At 36.2% G+C, this 19,475-nt stretch overlaps 1 protein-coding gene across 4 annotated transcripts in view; it reads left to right on the top strand.

The window, feature by feature from the left end:
• Positions 1-14,297, top strand: part of ccny (cyclin Y) — a 72,631-nt gene extending 58,334 nt beyond the window's left edge. For 2 of the 4 annotated variants that reach the window (XM_016276035.1, XM_016276036.1), the window contains 9 exons: positions 4,637-4,671; positions 5,406-5,429; positions 5,773-5,876; positions 6,439-6,474; positions 6,796-6,853; positions 6,932-7,051; positions 10,286-10,452; positions 11,539-11,701; positions 12,757-14,297. In XM_016276035.1, coding sequence (XP_016131521.1) covers positions 4,637-4,671; positions 5,406-5,429; positions 5,773-5,876; positions 6,439-6,474; positions 6,796-6,853; positions 6,932-7,051; positions 10,286-10,452; positions 11,539-11,701; positions 12,757-12,873 — 824 coding nt within the window. In that variant the 3' untranslated portion in view covers positions 12,874-14,297. The remainder of the gene's footprint in view (positions 1-4,636; positions 4,672-5,405; positions 5,430-5,772; positions 5,877-6,438; positions 6,475-6,795; positions 6,854-6,931; positions 7,052-10,285; positions 10,453-11,538; positions 11,702-12,756) is intronic. The other 2 variants (XM_016276037.1, XM_016276038.1) reach the window with 1 other exon arrangement.
• The last annotated feature ends 5,178 nt before the right edge of the window (positions 14,298-19,475 follow it).

Here is a 19,475-nt window from a genome sequence, read left to right as displayed (position 1 = left end):
AAAGCTAACCAAAAGTAGCTAATTGCATTGAAGCTGCTTAATGGGGCAATAGATTAATATCATTAAATAAAATCACAGCTGTATTTTCAGACATTTACACTCAGTTTAGCGCCATTAGGGGGTTATGCATGTTGAAAATGTCTGTGAATCTGTTCCATTTTTCTGGCTGCGCAGCTGTTTGTTTAAATTCATGTACGCCGTTCTGTCTTCTGTAGGTCTCTAGTGCTGTAGTTTAAATTAAGTTATGATATTGATGAAAAATAGTCAAACTGCTAATATGTGAGAATTAACTAAGTCATACAGTAGCTTTCATATTTGTGTGTGCGCATGAGGGGCGTCAGACTCCAGGGACTCTGATCAAATGTCTATCTCACATGACCACACACACAATGCCTCTTCATTTTCACCTGCAGTCTCAGTTTGTTTTCTGGGTCAGGCTTTTAACACATCACCTGTCAGTCAAAGTAACTGGCCCCGCCCACAGATACAGTAGAGATAGGTAAATATGAAATGCAGTTTAATCATTGTGGTACGGTGAATCATTTGGGCGCTAATGGAAATTATCTTATGGGTAAGATGTCTCAGAGGTCTCTTCTGTTGCATTCAAGCAATTATACGAACTACCAGACTAGGGGTGTGCGATATTGACAAAAAATATTAACCCGATATTTTCTGGGATTTTATCGATAACGATAATTAGACGATATGTTGCTGAGTGTGTTATTGTGCTGGTCTCTTAAACTTTAAATGTTAAATTAAAACCACCAGTGGCAGCAAGTCACTGTTAATTAGTGAGTCATTGCGATTGAACCGAATCATTTAAACGATTGATTCATTCAGGAACGAAACACCGTCATGTTGCTCAGAGATGCAAAACAGCACTGTAGCTGTGTTTGGAATTATTTTTGTCATCGAAATAGAGCAAAAATAAGCAATATGGTGTCTAAAATGCAAGTCTCTTAATTAACTTCTTGTAATTTGAACTGAACATTTGTAATCATGGTAATTTTTACCGCACTCTGTGTGATACTGATTAACTATATGACATTATATAAATATATACATTTTCTGTCCCCATATCTTGAATTTTGTGATCATTCTAAATGCATTTATTAGACTGAATCATGCTGTAGGGGTGTTTTGAAAGGTCTCTGCAAAATACTCAATAATGTCAAATCACACATCGTTAAAACAATAATTACGATATTATCGCAGACGATATATATCGCACACCCCTATACCAGACACAACTAAACAACATCAAAGAAAAAAGTTGTGCTTGAACACACAGCAAATAGCGTTGGGTACTGTTCACACTGTAAACGAAATTTCGAAAAACCGAAAACTGAAATTAATTTATTTCAGTGGGGAAAAAAAAACTGTCCAAACCTTTCAATTTCAGCTTTTTCTTATTTAGAAATTTTACACACTAGACAAAATAATGCTAATGTCAAAAATAATAATATTCTGAAAGTTCACTGGGTTTAGTATGAGTATTTGATTATTTTATAGTGTGGGTTTGATGCAGTGTGCTAAAAACAAACAGTCTTCCAAACTGACCCACAACCAAATCAGTTTGTACGTAAAGAAGAAATTAATTAATCAACTAATTTATCACGCGAGACATCAAATTTTGAGTTTTGTACTGGCAAACTACTACTTTGCACCCGATTCCCGATCGATTTAGAGGACAATTACTCCTAGTCGGCCCCTGTCATTTAAAAAAATATTACAATGGTGAGCGTGAAAAGTATAAACACCTCGTCCGTTTGGGAAGGTGCACACGCAGTTAGCGAAGGTTCGCGATGCGGAGCCAGGCGAAAGTATAAACAAGGTGTTTGCACACTGGACGAAAAGCGCCGCGCCGCATCATGTTCACTTCAAGAATTAATAAAGTTGCGTTGATTAGTTTTTGAAAAAACAGACCAAACGAAAAGAGAAAGTGCGATCTATATTATTATGGCTCTCTATAGAAAGCATACGGACTGTATTAGCGTCACAGAAAGACAAACATTTTGCTGAAAGATGCACAATACATCCATCATAGTCATTATGTACATTAACAATAATTTAGGATAAATATAATGTGATTTTATGGAAAGCTTACACACTAGACAAAATAATGCTAATGTCAAAAATAATAATATTCTGAAAGTTCACTGGGTTTAGTATGAGTATTTGATTATTTTGTAGTGTGGGTTTGATGCAGTGTGCTAAAAACAAACAGTCTTCCAAACTGACCCACAACCAAATCAGTTTGTACGTAAAGAAGAAATTAATTAATCAACTAATTTATCACGCGAGACATCAAATTTTGAGTTTTGTACTGGCAAACTACTACTTTGCACCCGATTCCCGATCGATTTAGAGGACAATTACTCCTAGTCGCCCCCTGTCATTTAAAAAAATATTACAATGGTGAGCGTGAAAAGTATAAACACCTCGTCCGTTTGGGAAGGTGCACACGCAGTTAGCGAAGGTTCGCGATGCGGAGCCAGGCGAAAGTATAAACAAGGTGTTTGCACACTGGACGAAAAGCGCCGCGCCGCATCATGTTCACTTCAAGAATTAATAAAGTTGCGTTGATTAGTTTTTGAAAAAACAGACCAAACGAAAAGAGAAAGTGCGATCTATATTATTATGGCTCTCTATAGAAAGCATACGGACTGTATTAGCGTCACAGAAAGACAAACATTTTGCTGAAAGATGCACAATACATCCATCATAGTCATTATGTACATTAACAATAATTTAGGATAAATATAATGTGATTTTATGGAAAGCTATGTGAGTGGCTTGGCAGGATTTTGAACAGCGTCGCTGCCGGTGTGCATACACTCATAGAAAGCAATGTGTTCAAATTTTAAATACGTAGAGCGGCGCTGCGCTTCTTCTCCGGTGTGTGTGACCCCCTTTACTCTCACGGCCAGATGCATTCCGAAATTTAATTCATTTAATGTGAATTGGTACTCTGTAGTACCGACGTAATTCAGTCGGTGCCCTTAAAATTGCCAAGATCTTTACCCATAACCGCAAATTCTACAGACAACTAGCACGTACATTCTATGCCTGCGTGAGAGGAAATAACTCTCCATACCAGCAGGGGGCAGTAGTCTGTATTCATCATTTAAAAAGAGAAACCTAAAGGGCTAGGATTGCAGATATACAAAGCAGCGCTTACCATTTTCACACCAGACTCACTGACCACTTGCTTTCGTCGTTTGTTTTTTCTTCACGTGCTGTGGTTCGCAAAGCTGAACACCCAATCAGAGTGAGCTCTCTCACCAACGGGCTCAGCCACAAATTCAGCATGTTCAATTATCTGAAAATCTGTCAACTTTGTTCCAACTATTGCCAAAACTAGGCTGACAGACGTTGGCCAGCAGCCAACTGTTGGCTTGATGTCGCGGCCTTCTATGTGTACTTCTATATGTAAATTACCTCTTTTATGTTTGGTTAACCTCATCAAGACAGATGCTAATCTATAAATATTTGTGGGCGTAAGTTTATATGCTTATGGTTCTAATCTTAATACCATAATCTAAAGAATACTTTTGTGTTTTAAAGAAGCTTTCTGAGAATGTTACAATATGTTTACGTAGTAGTACATATGTGCGCATTAAACTTTGTTCCACAGAGACCAACGATGGCAAATAAATAGAACGGTTTATGAAGCTTTGAGAGAGCAAACGACATTTGAAAGTCTAAACCCTTGGCCAACATCACCAGCACTGTTTAATAGGTTGTGCAACTGCTGCATGATAATTGGAATGCGCTGTTGTGTGCTGATAGATTTACTCACTGATAGATAGATTTACTTGAAAAAAACTTTACTAATTAGTTTAGTTAAATTGTGGCCACAAATTAAAAATGTGTTCCCTCATTTTGATTTCATTCAAATGAAGGTACAAATTAGTACAGCATGGTCATGATGTACTAAAACGAGGGAACAAATTCAGTTTTAGGAATTAATTCTTAATTTAACTAAAACACGGCAACAAATTGAAAAAAAAAACAAACACATTTTTTATTTGTGGCCACAATAGATTTTTGTTCGAATATCATGTGCATGGCTCCATAGTTAAGAGAGAACACAACTCTTGCTTAAATGCCTATAAAGACATTTTTATCGCTTATAACTTATGGAGAGAAGTAGTGCAGACACTGTACAATGATGAAACGTCCTAGCGTGCATGTGTCGAGCGCCTTCACACACGTGCAAAAAAAAAACTAAAGTGTATACTTTGAAAGGTTATGTCTTTGGCTGTACACAATCAGTAACTGTCAAAACTGAAGTATACTTTGGGTTAATTGGGTATTTCTTGGCTAGAATAACCCCCAAATTGGACCAGACTTCATGCTGATAGTCAAAGCTCTCTCTAAGAGACTAACCAGCAAGAGTTTTTTAGAGAAACATTAAGGACAGTTTAATTAAAGCACATTTTCTTTTTCATCTCTCTGCCCCCCAAACTGTTAATGAAATAACGTCCAACAGTTTAAGACCTCAGATTGTTAGAAACATCCCTCTTGATATTACTGACTTCACTTTAATTATGGCCCTTGTCTTTTTGTCTCTCTCTAATTAACTGTAGTGACTGATGTGCTGGTGTTACTAATTATGCGTTTCTCTTTACAGTTCGGGAAAAACGGAAAAGTCTATATGTCAACCATGTAAGTAGCAGCAGCAGCCATGACATCAGTGGATATTTATTTTCTGTTTCTCATAATGCTTGTGTCTGCGATGAAGATGTCTCCCCATGTGTCACAACACCCACAGAACTAATCAAATCCCACACTCAACCCCATGAGAATGCAGAAACCAGTGTTGCATGAGTCTCTGAGCTTGTGTTGCATCATTAACAGCCTTGCTTTTCTGTTCTGCTCTTGTTCATTCAATGTAAATGTTTTAAAGAAATAGTTCACCCAAAAATGACAATTTGCTGAACATTTACCCTCAGGCCATCCAAAACATGGATGAGTTTGTTACTTCATTGGAACGAATTTGGAGAAATATAGCATGGCATCACTTGTTCACCAATGGATTCTCTGCAGTGAATGGGTGCCGTCAGAATAATAGTCCAAACAGCTGATAAAAACATCACAATAATCCACACCACTTTATCAGCTGTTCGGACTTTCATTCTGACGGCACCCATTCTCTGCAGAGGATCCATTGTTGATCAAGTGATGTAATTCTAAATTTCTCCCAATCTGTTCAGATGATGCCATCCTGGATGGTCTGAGAGTGGCTACATTTTCAGCGAATTTTCATTTTTAGGTGGACTATTCCTTTAATATGCATGGTTTGGTTTTCTTCATTTCATTACCGCATGCTATTCATACACAATTTGCAATGAATAGCTTATGTTTTGTTCCTATTTTAATGTCTTCTATTACTTTGCAAGTTAACACACATTGCGGAGTCAAAGGTAAATATTTGCTCATTGCTCGGTTTACTTTCCTTAAACTGTGATATTGTGTCTGTTTTGACATTGTAATGATTTATTTGCATTGTTAATGTTGCTTATCAGTTTGAAAACTTACGTAATACATTACTGTGTTTATATTGTAATGGATTGGGATTCTAACCCACACACACACACATTAAGCGAGAATCACTCAGGTATAAATGAGATGATAATGGCTTCTCTGGGGCTGCAGGTGGCCTAATTTTCAGCCTGTTTGCTGAAAGTGTGTGTGTGTTTGTGTGTATGTATGTGTTTGAGAAGAACTGATATTCTAGTTTGCACTCTGTGTGTCCTTGTGTTTCAGCAACATCCGTCTGGCCCAATGAGACGCAAGTACAGCTCCTGTTCGACGATCTTCCTGGACGACAGCACCGTTAGCCAACCCAACCTCAAATACACCATTAAATGGTACTGATTGAAAAGTTTATGACTGGTTTATGACAGATAATTAAATAAGGATGTGGAAAGAAAATTGAATTTCCAAAAGCATGGCTGAAGCCTTTGCAAACTAACAAGTTGTTAGGCTCAATTTCCAGTGTTGGGTGTAATTATTTACTGTAATTGAATTACTTGTCCCTTGAAAAAGTAAAGTGAGGGATTACTCTTATTTTTTTCTGTAATTTAATTTGCAAAGAAATCTGTTCTTTGTAAACGGGGCCCCTTGTGGCATTCAATTCGGTGTTCATTTATCCAGGAATAGTTTTTGATTGACACTTTGCCTGTTTCAACATACATACTCTAGAATGTTTTTGAGTCCATATTATTCACTGATCTGCAGACTGATAAAAAGAACAGCATATTCTTTTAAATGCACATTGCGCAGTTAGCGAGGACAATGCAATAGCAGCGCAATACGAAAGATAACGCTATATACAACTTCTCCTTCAGCTTGAATTTATTTGATGCTTTATCATGTTGACTACCGTTATATCAACTCTTTCTGATTTTCTGCTTTTTCTTCTGTTTGCAGTGTTTCCCTCGCAATATACTACCACATAAAGAACAGGTATGTTTTTTTCATTTCTCTCTGCAGAGAGATCTATCTACCTACCAACCATTCTTTTATATCCATCTTTTTCTCTGTCTCTGGCTTTGTGTCTATCTTTCTTTTAAACCTGTAATACCATATAAACCCTCAATGCGTTATTATAACCTTCAAACTCCAAGGCTTCGGAGCTGCTGAGATATAACTTTTAGACAAGGTTCCGGCAACATTGAAAATGTATCACCACACACTTTACTGGTTCTTTAATTCTTTATATGAATACAGCATAGAATAAGTATCAGTCTTCCCTAATCTAATTTCAATTCACCCTTCTCCTTTCAGAAATGTGGACGGGCGAATGCTGTTAGACATTTTTGATGAAAAACTTCATCCACTTTCAGTAAGTGTTTCGTTTCTGCAGGTCATTTATGAGGTGTAATTACAAGTTGGAATGTCCTAAAACGTCCTTTTTCCACAGAAATCGGAGGTGCCGTCAGACTATGACAAGCATGATCCAGAACAGAAACAGATCTACAGATTCGTTCGTACGCTCTTCAGTGCCGCCCAGCTCACGGCTGAGTGTGCCATAGTTACTCTGGTGAGTGATAGGTCATGTGACTTGATGGCGGACAAATGAAAGTTCATCCGTGTCTTTTTGGATTGGATTCAGGAGGTGTCATTAAACAAGTTGTAGACATACAAGGGGCTGTGAATGCTTGAAAAGGGCTTAAGTGTGTGTGTGTGTGTGTGTGTGTGTGTGTGTGTGTGTGTGTGTGTGTGTGTGTGTATGTGTGTGTTTAATAGGGTTTTAAACTATACTGATAATCCAATGGAAATGTAGTCTCGACCTCCAATAGTTCCAATGGACTCTTCACAGAACATCTAATGTATTGCACATAAAAAAGAAAGGCAAGAGTGTCCTTAAAATTCTAAGCTGCAATCTAATTGGTTTTAATCAATTTATTATCTGTAGATGACTAAAATATCTGACCTAAAAATAAACATAGATATCCCTATGATTACTTTACTATTATTACCTGTAAAACCTTTCTCGTAAACTGTTGCACTATTATTATTATTGTAGTACCAATGATTTCAGACCTGCATATCACATAAAACGCTAACTGTGGTAAATTACTTTAAATATCAGTCAGTCTCTTTCTAGATGGTTCTTGGCCATAAAAACTGCAAAGTGGACCAGACTTGATACTTATAGTCAAAATCTGAAACTAATAAAAACACTGCTTTGAGTGCAGCTTTAGCGTAGATATTTTGTATGAGTTTGGGATCTGTGTTGTGTTATCTGTACACTGATAGACAGATTGTTTTTGTTTCTAAATGTAGATTGAGACCGATTGAGCCTGTTCCTTGACCTGTAGGGGGCAACAGGTGCAGAGATGCTGGCAAAATCTGATTGGCTGTTGCTGGTTGCTTCAGTTATTGAAAGGAAACTTATGAGTCACTGCACACAGTAAACTTCATGGGAGACTGATTGACTTCAAAAATACACTATCAAAACATTCCCACTCAGATGCCAAATAATAAATCAGTTTGTCTTTTCAAAAATTGTTGCCCAAAACATAAATCTCTGAAATGAAGCTTAACAGAAATGTATATTTACAAATATAGTAATAATAAAAATGACAAAAGCACAAAAAACTAAACTGAAAACATTCTAAATTGTAATAAATACTAATACTGTTAATGTAATTAACACTTATATAACACTTTATTGTAATTTGCCCTCTTAAAACGTTTATGACTCTGAATAAAAACTGAATTATGTTTTTGTAGCTCTACTCAGGTTAATGTTTTCTATTAGGCTGCTGACCGCTGTCCCTGGAGTGTTCTTGTAGGTTGTTGATTTATAAATTGTAGGTGTGTAATTTGCCCATATGCTGACACTAGTTCATCTTGAGCAGCGTAGAGGAGATTAGCTCACAAACATACTCTCATAAGCACATATTTAATGCACAACTTGCCCACGGGTGAGCCGGAGCCCCCCGATGCAGTGGAAGCAATTAAACGTGTGATTTTTGTCTTACACTTTGTACAAACAAAATTGAGCTCTTATTAGATTTCTTTCCCAATGTGGGAAAATTAATATTTTTTGACATTGCTGTTCCCAATTTGTGTGTATGTGCATTTGTGCTGCTTAGTGCTTCTACGTCTTTTTTGCATTGCATACATCATGCGTTATTCATTTTTATAAGGACTTCTTTGTTCACCTACATCCATCAGCAGTGTTTATGAATGCTTAAGACGCCCATAGCTATAGCATACTGTCATACACCACGTCAACAGAGCACAGACTTACAATTCCACCACTCAATAAGTAATGTTTATAACTTTCCTTTAGAAGTACACAAAGAAATATTATTGGAGTCACTTAGGAAACCATCACTTTTGCTAGTGATCATACTCATTCTTTGCCATTAAACATATCAATTGCCTTTGACATGTTACTTGTCCAACAGACAGGAAAAATACCTAGAAACATGTGGCATGTTAAAAAAAGGTGTGCTATTTTTTCATAATGTCTAGTTGCTAAAGCAATAAGGGCTCGGTAATCTATCTGTTCTCCTTAAAAAATCCTGTGGTGTTTAACAGTATGTCTCAACCTTTCAACAGGCATGGAGAATTTATGAGCACCTCGGGAAGCAGTTTGATCAGAATATATTTTTTCTCTCATCTTTATGGTATAAAATTGAAATTCCTAGAGAAATATTGTATCCGTGTGATTTAGGAGTACAGAGTGAGTTTTTAAAAAAAACATGAAATATAGCAAAATTCCAGAGCTGAGATTAGCCAAAATCGCTTAATGAGGGGATCTGTCTTATTTTGAAGTACTGAAATATTTGTCATAGTACTGAACAATCATCTTAAGCATTATCAAATAATTGCTTTCACATTCATTTGTATAGAGCTTTTCACAATGTAGATGGTTTCAAAACGGCTGAAAATGTTTGTTGCAATATTTGTTATTTGGCTCCTTATGAGCATGAATCTTAAATTTAATCTCAATGAGGCCCAGTGAGCAGTCACAGTTAACTGTGTCAAGGTGGTGAAGTGTTGGAGAAAAACCTTAAATAGAACCAAACTAACCTAATACAATTTTTTGTTCATATTTCCAAAGGGCAGCATGTATATTGAAAACAGCAGGGGACCTAACACAGATCCGTGTGACACCCCATACTTACTAATGTTAGATTTACTACTTCTACGTTTAAGCAAACAAATTGGTAACAGTCAATTCTAAACCAGCTTAAGGCAATGCAATTTTCTAATCAATTTAAAGAGTATGTCATGATCTATAGTGTCAAAAGCTCTAAACTCTAGTAAATCTGGAGTGAAATGCAGTCTTGGTCATATACCAGAAGCAACTCATTTGTAATTCTAAATGCAGTCTCTGGTCTATGATGGGCCCTGAAACCTGGCAGAAATTATTCATTAACTTTGTATTTACATAGCACTCCAATGTTTTTAATGGATTCACGGTACATGTCCAAAAAAAATACTTATCTATTAGTGCTGTTAAAACTGAGTGGTGTTTGTTTGCAGTTTGTTACCAGTGAGGCATCAGGCGTTTTTGTTGTTTGTCTTTCAGCATTCATGCCCCCTGACCTACGTGTCAGTCTTGCAGTAATCACATATTTGCAGTGACACTGCAGTAACCTTGCTCCAAAAACAGAAATACTAGTGTCAGTCACCAGAATCTAAAAACAAACATTGGTTTCTTTAAATTTGACTTGATTGTCAAGATGCTTTATTTGCATATTAGTATTACTTTTATGTTTAACTTATAAATTAATCCACTTTCTTTCTATGTCAGGTGTATCTGGAGAGATTATTAACATATGCAGAGATTGACATTTGTCCTGCTAACTGGAAGAGGATTGTTTTGGGTGCTATCCTGTTGGCGTCAAAAGTGTGGGATGATCAGGCTGTATGGAATGTTGACTACTGCCAGATCCTCAAAGACATCACCGTGGAAGACATGTAAGTGTGTGTCGCTTGCACCTCTGAATTCAAGATAACATGGCAATGCTCTGAGGTGCAAGTAATTTAATACTGTATGTAGGGAAAAAAGCTGCAGTGGCTTTGTCGGTTTTAACAACTTCCATTTTTATTATGGATAATTTGCACCGGTTTTCTTGGAAGCAACACGTATCTTGAACACAATTCTCTTGAACACAAGATGAAAACGGTGCTTTACTCACTAAAGCTTTATGTAATATTCCAATTTTTCATACAAGTTAAATTCGCTACTGTGGATGGAAACAAAGCTTAGCTGCTCAGCCTTCAAACATGTCTAAGATATATGCTGAATTACAGCTAACGTAAAACATTTATGATGTAATGGATTCTGAATAAAGCAAGATAATCACCAACAAATCATACAATAAGGAACATGCATTATAAGGGTCTGTTTTAATTCATGTATTGTGGTGTAATATTTACTTTATCTATTGGCAGCTTTTCTAAGGTTCTAAGCATAAATACAACTGGTATGTATGATGTTTTTATGACGTTCTAGAAACTACATCCTAGAGACCTTAAGGTACCATATATAATATCCCTGAAAGCAAGGTGCCAAGAAATTGAGCTGACACATAAAGAGTGATACTTGACACTTTCAGCATGTTGTCACATCTGCCCTTTCAACTCCTGCTGAGCAGTTTTTTTTTTTTTTTTGTTGTCAGATGCTTCACTGTTGGTTATATTAAGCTGGTCATTTTTTGCATGCGTTGGAATAATTATGCGATTGGTAGGAAGGGGTGACAATAGATTGTTTATTTTGAACTTTGAGGAATTTCATCTGTGGTAAGAAATCTGGGGGTGAATAAAGGAAGATTTTTTTAATATGGACAGATGATCAGGGCTTGTCTTTTGGTATTCTTGTCAGGATTGTAGTTTTAAAATGAAAAAAAGACATTTATTTTCATTGAAACATGCTAAATCAGAATTTCCTTGAATAGCTAAACTGTCAAGATTTTCTTTTTGCTTATTTCCACCCACTGACAAATGTCAAAAGGAACATAACATACGCAAAACTAATTATCTTTGCTTTCTCTCTCCCACCAGGAATGAGTTGGAACGACAGTTTCTGGAGCTGCTGCAGTTCAATATTAACGTTCCATCAAGCGTATACGCCAAGTACTATTTTGACTTGCGTTCGCTTTCAGAGGCGAACAACCTCAGCTTTCCCCTTGAGCCTCTCAGCAGAGACAAGGCCCAGAAACTTGAGGTGAGTGGTCGATACTACTCTAGATCATTAGAACACATTATATAGCTTAAGATATTTATCTCAGATTGTCACTCAAGATCTCATTCATATCCCAGTGTGTTGTGGTTTCTAGGTTTTCATGAGAAGTCCAATATTTCGGCAGATTGTAATACTGAATCTGTTAGCATTGTTCCAGCAAGTTACAAAGAATATGTCAGTAAAACTTGAAAGCTTACTTTGGTACAGCTTTCACTAAGAAGGGATATCATGACATGTTGTATTGGTCCATTGATTCAGTAGCAGCAGGGCTGAGTAATTACCTCGGCTGAATCCCCATGTGTGTCTTATGCCAGAATTCAGCCTTGATGCTGCCCAATTACAGTCCTGACAAGACCAGGCCTATAATTATGTTAGTTAGTTCAGTTGTGTGTGTGTGTGCACAGTTACCTTTGGTGGCATAATAGCCCACTAGCCCATCTAGAGTCTGTGGGTGGACAGCTCAATCAATCAGTGGTGTGTGATCTAGTTCTTTCATGAGGATCAGCCCCCCTGCTTCCATCTTGCACTGGTCCTCTTTATACGCTCCCACACACAATCATCTGTCATCTCAAAATAATGGACACAAGTTGTATCTTGTCTCAAGAATGAAACTTTTTCCCACTTATTCTTGGAGGTTGTGGTACTTGGAAATGTGGTTCTTGCATCAGAAATTACAGGTTTGGCCAATACTTTTTCTGTGACACCTTCAGTCGTATCAGATGTATATATTATATGGCATTGTTAACTCTTATAAGTCAGCAGATAATGACTTACAAGTTAATAATAATAATAATTATGTAGAAAAAGAAAAGGGCCAAAAACAGAACCCTGGGGAACACCTTGAGTAAGAGGAGCTTTGTGTTATTTCCACATTTGTGAAAAAGTTAAATTAATAATAATAACACTCTGGGCCTGAAAAAGTCAAGCCAAGAAATTTATAAAAGCTGTTGAAGTCAGTTACATTTCTAAAATTATATTTTTTTTAATATAAGTTGTAAATATATAGAGCATTAAAATGTTTCTCATGTTTCTTACAGGCGATCTCCAGGCTTTGTGACGACAGATATAAAGACTTGAGAAAAGCAGCCAAGAAGCGCTCAGTGAGCGCAGATAACCTGACAGTGGTCAGATGGTCGCCGGCCATCATATCCTAATAAAAGTGGACATTGGGGACTTTCACGAGAGACTGAGAGAAAAAGCGTTCTGTCAGAAGAAGCGTTCTCTAAGAGGACACATGCGTGCTTAGTACCTCCACAAGACTCTTGAGCCAGAGGTTTTTGTTCTAAAGAGTGCCCTTGCTGGTCATACGGCTGCTGTATATACAATACACCCACACAAAGATCACTTTCCAATCTGTGGCTTAAAGAAGAGAGGAGGACACTGCTACTGCAGTTCAGAAAAAAACTGAAGTATGTGAATATAAATGAGGGAGAAAGACGCCCAATGACTGGAACAGCATTCCAACAGCTCTGTGTCATACGTGTTTGCCATTCTAGGTGAGGAAGTATTCGTGCTGTGTTAATTGATATTGTATGGTTAGAAAAATTCCACCTGGATGCTCAAAGATGTGTCGTATCAAGATCAAGAGCCAAAATCAACCACTTCTCAAGATATTCTTCCATTCCTTAAAGTATTTCTCTCCAAATGGCTGTGAGCTGATCAAACTCTAAAATTGCCACTGTACTTACATAGTTGTTTAACATTTTCTCATTTATCTCATTTATTTTAAATTAAAAACAGTTTAATAACGGTTAAAATTAGTCTAACAATGCAAATTAATGGGAAAATCTGGATCTTTTTGTTTAGTCTGATTATTTTATTGTGTTTTGTTTTTTCCCTGCAATTTGTAATACTCGATAAAGGCAGTTTGCACCATTTAGTCTTATTATATAAGAGTAAAGGAAGCTGACTTTGCATTTCCAAAAGGAAAGTGGTGTGGAGGGTTTCCATGTGAAGTTCTTGGGACTTTCCTTTTGAAACACAAGATTCGATAATTGAATGCCTTGAAATAATTCGTTTCAATTGAAAATGTACAATGTCGAAATGGACTGAAATCGGAAGTTTTAATACTGAAATCAAAGGTTTTTCTTCTGCAGAGCCAACAATGACATTCCATCATCAATGACCATGAACGTGTATATTCTTGTCACCATTTTTTTTTATAACCTCAACAAACGGCAGATATACACATGCTGTCTCACTCATTTCCAATTCTCAAAGCAATACACTGTGTGTTCTATCTATTCCGCACAATACCTATTGGAAAGACTGGAGCTGGTATTTGAAACTTTCAGATAACATTGAGTTAAAATTGGTGTCGAAGTCAAAATACTTATTAAAGGTGAGGCTCCTAGTGCCACTGCGATACAAATGTTTGGACTGATTGCAGTGTTTTATTTCTCAATTACGTCAAACCAGAGATTGCACTGAATTGGTGAGAAAGAGGAATTCCTGCTGTATCCACTGCCATCACCTGCAGCGCCTGCGTTTAGCGGGAAAATGGCCTTAGATGTAGAATATGAAATTAACCAATTTATCTTCCCTTCTCATTACTATTTTTTGGTAGTGCTGTCAAACGATTAATCACATCCAAAATAGAAGTTTTTGTTTGCATAATATATGTGTGTATTCTGTGTATATTTATTATGTATATATAAATACACACACAAACAGTATATATTTTGAAAATATTTACATGTCTATATTTATATTCATATAATTATTATTATAAATAAATACATTTAATATATAAAATAACATATTTCTCTGAAATATATACATGCATGTGTGTGTATTTATATATACATAATACATAGTACACATAGGTGAACAAAAACTTTTATTTTGGATGCGATTAATCGTTTGACAGCACTAGATTTTAGACCGCAGAATTCGTTTTAAAATCAGTTCTTCCCAATTCAAAGCAAGTGTTGAATTATGTCATCAGATGTACAGTGGGGAAAAAAAGTATTTAGTCAGCCACCAATTGTGCAAGTTCTCCCACTTAAAAAGATGAGAGAGGCCTGTAATTTTCATCATAGGTATACCTCAACTATGAGAGACAAAATGAGAAAAAAAATCCAGATGATTCGTTACGTTATCTGTTGAGAGTAACTGAGACATTTTCATTTGTGAGACTTCGCCCAGAAACACCTTGAGAATTAGAACTTCCAAAAATATCTTTTGTATATTGAACATACTTAAAGAAGTGTAATTATGATCTTCAGATATTTATATGTGACCAGGATTTACTTTAGTTAATTGCTGAATTCTGGACAATTATGGGTAAAAATTAAAAAAATATATATAAATATGTCAGTTGATTTATCAGGAATAAGTACATTTTCTAGTTTCTAAGCACGGTCTTTGAGGTGTTTTTTTTTCCCCTCTTTAGTCGTAATCTTCTGTCCTCAATTGAATTTCCAGTTGAGTTTAACCTATTTTCTGTATCACAAAAGTGGCATAAAGCAATTTAACAATGTTTTGTTGACATGAATGTAATTCTGCAATAGCTTTTTTTTTCATTTTAGCATTTTTTTCCCCTTAGTAATTTCTTCAGATGACATCAAAATGGCCATTATTTTCAAGCAGTATGTGTTTATTCTTACATCTTTCAAGCTATTTTATCTCCAATGCCCAAAAGCGTCTTAACATTTTTACTTAAAGGGGTCATAGGATGCTACATGCACTTTTACAAGTTGTTTGAACTGAAATGTGTGTTGACTGTGTGTGTACACAACCACCCTATAATGATAAAAATCCACCTAGTGGTTTTTGTTAAATCTGCTCAAATTTTTACCCCTTTTTTATATCGAGCCGATCTCAGATGCATGTCTGTGTGACGTCACAAAAACAGGCCCCTCCCACGATAGTTTGATTGACAGTAGCGTTTCAGCACAGACTGGACTGGCGTCTAAACCTTAGCTCCGCCCCTGAGTGACTGTCATCAGTCCGCCAGTGTTTCACCGCCGGAGCAGATGTAGACCAGAATGACTCCTAAGCGATTGAGGTGTTCTGTTGTTGGATGTAATAATGAACATAGCTGTCGTCATTTACTCCCGACATCTGAGCCGCTGAAGACGCAGTGGATTACGTTTGTTTCTGAAGACAATGCGCCCCTGATCTACATAAATGCGTCTTATGTTCGCGCGAATCATTCGTGATCCAGCTTCACCTACAGAAGATCTTTGAAAATCGCCTTTCCTAATAATGTGCTAATTAGCAAGTTTCACGATGAATGCGGCTAAAGTAAACAGTCTCTCTGAGAGCAGCTCGGAAGAGAGGGGCGGGGTCAGCAGAGCTCATTAACATTTAAAGGAAAATGCTACAAAACTGCGTGCTCTGAAAAGAGCTGTTTTTGACAGGGTAAAAAAGGTGATTTTTACACTACCATTGAGAAGTTTTAACCAAACTATGTTACAGACGTTTCATTAAGACCCTAAAGAATCATATCAACTTGTGGAAAATAGGCATGCTATGACCCCTTAAAAAATAGTTGAATCTAAATATAGTGCACACTTTGTGTACGTTGTATACAATACAGTAAGTAGGCTATGCGATGCTAACATATCCGACTGGACATACAACGGCTCAATATTTCCTGCAAAATCAAAAGTGATATTTTGCAAGAAGAAAATTAAGCCTATTTTAGGATGATAAGATTGTATTGTCATTATGTTGTGTGGGCTTAATTATCTCATTCATGCAATATATCATGTTTAATTTGGTGGTGAAATATGACCTAGCCATGTTCTTGGCAGGTTTTGTGAGAATCGCTCGTACTCGTGGTTAGATTACGTTTTGTCAGAGACATGATACTAGACAAAACGTGTAACTAAGGCAGTGAACCCAGATGTCTGTTTTGGTTTATTTCCTTAAGATGAAGGAAGATCGACCAAAGTACTTCTCAAGGAGGGTTATTTTATTTTTTAGGCGGCGCTTTAGACTCCCTTTGCACATTTTAAGAGTGTTGGAAACCGTTTGAAATCAGGGATAACGTTCGAGAAAAGTGTCTTTGGGGAGGCAAATGGAATCGTGAATCGAAAGACTGATTTGAAGCATTTGAAGATTGTACTATTCTATTTCTTTTCTGTTAGCATGTGAGGATGCGGCCTAGCATTGGATCTGAAGGCGGTGTTGTAAACTCGAGTCCTGATAGGAGGCAGTAGGCAGGCGAGTGGCGAGTTTTAGCCGTGTGCACTGAACTCTACCTCTGCATAGAGTCTTTGTTTCTTATTTAATACCTCTCTCTTGCTCTTTCTGTCTGTTGCTTGGAATCTTTCTCATTTTCATTGCAATGTCTAGGAAATTACAAATTCAAATCTTTCAGAACATTTATACTAGAAGTGGTTTCCTGTGAAAAAAGAAAGAAAACTGCTGTAAGTTGTGATTTTAAATTTTATGTTCGGTCACTGGTTGTATGCCTGTTATTATGAATAATACATTGTTGTTGTCATTTGTTTCTGTTCCAAAGGTCAAACCCTTCTTCAGTATGTTTTCAGTGTGTGCCAAAGGCTGAATCCTATCTCCTATGTATGATCTTATTTGATTCTACTTTCTGTTTAACTAAGTGAACCCAGTCGCCTGCGGCCGTCCGCCCAGGGTCTGGAGGCTACAATGGTCGCATGCAGTTTATTTTGTTCTCGAACTATGATTTTAACTGATGCTCCCAGTTCAGAAGCAATGTTTAGAAACCGCCACAAGAATAAACTTTTAAAAGTTGCAATAAAAACTGATCTAATGTGTTTTTAATGAGTCTGATCACATTATATGAGATGTATAGGGAGGACTGGGTCATATTTTTTGGGGTAGGATTTTTATGTAGTTTTTAGTTTAGTTTAGTCAATTTCTGCTAAACCCCTTATGCTGTTAAAACAAGTTACAGCTTTTGTGTTAGCTTTTTGTGTTTTCGTGCCAAAAGTTGACACTATGAAAATCACTTAAGATGTTACACGGAACACGGAAAACCTCTATTGACGCTTTTCAGAGACTGAAAAGTGTAAAACGTGAGAAATGTAATAATTCATTTTTTTTAGGGGTCAATTTGACCCACGTATTTTCATTTTCAAAATTAGCTGCACATATGAATGAATGAATGCATGCATGTAGTGACTATTTGCACTCAGAGCTGCAAATTACTACAAGTTAGTACGAATAGTATCTAAAATTATTTGTCATTTGTAGTATGTATTGCTATTTTTACATTCTCATTTTCTCAAACTCTTGCATGGGTAAAATGGATTTCTCAGGATTATTTCCACTGCTGCCACAGTCTAGCAATTGAGATATATATATATATATATATATATATATATATATATATATATATATATATATATAATTTATTTGGACTGTGTAACTCAAATACTCAAATTTACTTACAAATTGTAGTCCGTTACTTATTCCAAATTACATGACAAAAATTGTAACGTTAACCTTGTTATAACGTAATCCGTTACATTACACATTTTAGGTAATATAATCAAACTACTTTTAGATAATTTTTGATCTAACTTATCACATCGATTTAAATGGGATAATAGTATAGCCTACCATATCAACATAAACATAAAAAAGTAAGAAAATATATTCCATTCGTTGTAATTAACAATATAAAGTGCATTATATATATATAATTTATTTGGACTGTGTAACTCAAATAGATGAAGAAACGGTCAACTTTCCAGAGGTGATTCAGCAAATGAGTCTCAATTTTAAGTAAACTTTGAGTTTTCATTTTCAGAGGTTCTTAGGTATTTCACATTTTAGTGTTTGACAAGTTACAGTAAAGGTTTTCTGCTTTTTTACCCAACTCTTTAGTGTTTTTCAAAGTGTTGATTTTTGGCAAATTGCATGGAATGGGGGGATTAATGTTGGAGGACATAATTTACCATACTTTTTAGACTTATTTCAACTAGAAACCACTGATCGAGAGAATATATATTTGCGCACTTTGGACCCTTGGCAACAACTAAATTTAATCTCATAAGTATTATCAAGAGAATAGCCATTTATAAATTAAGAGACTTTTAAAATAAATACTGTGTATAAAATCACATCTACTGTTCATTGTTTTAAGATATGGAATGTTGGAGCTAGAAAGGTTTGATGCATCTTACTTGACCCAACACATTCTGCCATAAGTTGCACTGCACCTCATTTTATGAAATAAATAGTTCAATGACATGTTCAAAAATAGACCATCAACTGTAACAGCAAGTCATTCTGAACCGAGAGCATATGGCCCATGCGTTTCCATCCCAAGTCTTTGGCTTTGCAGCTCTAAATGTGTCCCTGGTGAACTACGCCGCTGCTAGTTACCTTAAAATTGTCTTTATCTAGCAGAGCTGGCCTGCTAATCCAATTACAGAGATACAGAGACGAAAAATATCAAATTATTGCAATATTTTAGACTGTAATAAGTCATCTGGGACATACAGTATATCTGTTCTAAATTGTCAATCGCCACAAATGTGGGAAATGCATTTGTGTCGAAAAGAACACATTTTGTTAGACTTGCAAATGCTGTATGATTTGTATTGTCTCTTCAATGCAGGCATAAAATTAAACTGTTGTTCGCCTACTCACTTTAAAAAGCAGGATACAATTAGCTGTACTCCTAGTGTAATCAATCTCATAAACACGTTCCAAAATAAGAACCAATTTCCCTACGTGACTATCCAAGACAGATTAATAATAATATTTAAGCAGAGTGTCTGACGCAAAGTAGCCTTTATTTTTGCAAATATTTCTTGTT

This window comes from Sinocyclocheilus grahami, unplaced genomic scaffold (assembly GCF_001515645.1).
Source record: "Sinocyclocheilus grahami isolate Dianchi unplaced genomic scaffold, SAMN03320097.WGS_v1.1 scaffold98.1, whole genome shotgun sequence".
Taxonomy (NCBI): domain Eukaryota; kingdom Metazoa; phylum Chordata; class Actinopteri; order Cypriniformes; family Cyprinidae; genus Sinocyclocheilus; species Sinocyclocheilus grahami.
Note: the sequence above shows the minus strand (reverse complement) of the source record. Positions and strands in the feature narration are given on the sequence as shown.